This window comes from Charadrius vociferus, unplaced genomic scaffold (assembly GCF_000708025.1).
Source record: "Charadrius vociferus isolate BGI_N301 unplaced genomic scaffold, ASM70802v2 scaffold76, whole genome shotgun sequence".
Classification (NCBI taxonomy): domain Eukaryota; kingdom Metazoa; phylum Chordata; class Aves; order Charadriiformes; family Charadriidae; genus Charadrius; species Charadrius vociferus.
The window spans coordinates 584186-585619 of NW_009648779.1; the positions used below are offsets into that span (position 1 = coordinate 584186).

General features: G+C 47.7%; 1 protein-coding gene across 1 annotated transcript in view; it reads left to right on the forward strand.

Moving 5' to 3' along the window:
- Window positions 1–591: 591 nt before the first annotated feature.
- Window positions 592–1434, forward strand: part of SIM1 (single-minded family bHLH transcription factor 1) — a 57829-nt gene continuing 56986 nt past the window's right edge. The window contains exon 1 of the mRNA XM_009886756.1: window positions 592–766. Coding sequence (XP_009885058.1) covers window positions 592–766 — 175 coding nt within the window. The remainder of the gene's footprint in view (window positions 767–1434) is intronic.

The window sequence follows — 1434 nt, forward strand, 5'->3', positions numbered from 1 at the left end:
CCGGTGCGGCGTTGTGTAGCGGCTCTCTCACCCCAGGACTGCTGTTGTCTTCACAGAGGCTCCCGGGAAGTCACCCAGCGCCCTGGGAGGTGGCCCACGGCCGGGCGCTTCGGGCCTCGGATTGACAGCGGATCACGGGAAGAAACGGGATTATTATGACCCTCTTGCGAGGAGCTATGCTGCCCGCCATGAGCAGGAAAAAAGGCCAGAAATACCTCGTTTGGTTGCTGCGTGGTGCCGCGAGTTTCTAGCTTGTTTTTTTTTTTTTTTAATTTTATTTTTCCTACAGTTGCTTGGAGTCTCTGAGCTGCATTGGATAACTGCCTTTCCCGTCCGATTGACTCTGCTTTTCAGAGAATATTTTATCTCTTTTTTTTTTTTTTTTTAGGGAGGGGGAAAACAGGAAAATTTCTCTGGTCTTCTATACTTGTTTGCATTTTACGCGACTGAACGGTTTCTCAGAGTAATGGCCGCGCTCAGAATCACTGCCTGATGCTCCGGAGAGATGAATCGCAGCTGAAAGTTTCCCTTCCACCTTTGGATGAATCTCTGGAGTTTAAATTGTAGGAAGGAAGGGGGGAAAAAAACACGATGAAAGAGAAGTCCAAAAATGCTGCCCGGACTAGACGGGAGAAGGAAAACAGTGAATTTTATGAACTGGCGAAATTACTACCCCTGCCCTCTGCTATCACCTCTCAGCTGGACAAAGCATCCATAATCAGACTCACCACCAGCTATTTAAAAATGAGGGTGGTTTTTCCAGAAGGTAGGTGGCAATGCCAATTCGCCTCTATTTCCATTCTGATCCAGGTGTCGGTTGTCGCTTTTAATTTTTTTTTTTTTTTTTTTAAGAAAAAAGAAAGGGGAAAAAAAGTAAGTTGCATGAGGTGGTGTGCTCGGAGGCAGGGTGCGCTCCGCTGTCACTTTTTCTCTGTCGTAAATACTTTCCTTTCAGTTCCTGTGACAGGTTTGGTTGGGGACTTACGGGGCTTTTGTCAACACTCGAAGGCACTGAGCTCTGCTGCGTGTTCTGCTAAAGCAAACACGCGTTTTCTTTTCCCCTGGTCTCCCAGTAAGATGCGCGTCCCCCGCCAAGCACGTGCGTGGCGAATAGAGGGGACGATTCCCCCCTATTTATAGCCATACTATGGGGGGGAGTTAATATATGGGTAAATATTTACATAAGTCTATGCAAAGTCCTAAAGCCTTAGTTCGTGTATGGAGCAAAGGTGCGGTTCACAGGTACAGCACAGGCGTGCTCTCACACACACAGGCAGCCTAAATAGATAAACCAAACACACCGAATGGCATCACGAATGTGATGTGTCTCGCTATGAGGATCATTAGGGCAGTTTGAGGGCGTTAATCGACCTCGGAAGTTTTTAACAGGAGTTTTGTACTCGGACATATTCGACACCACCACCACCACCCCCC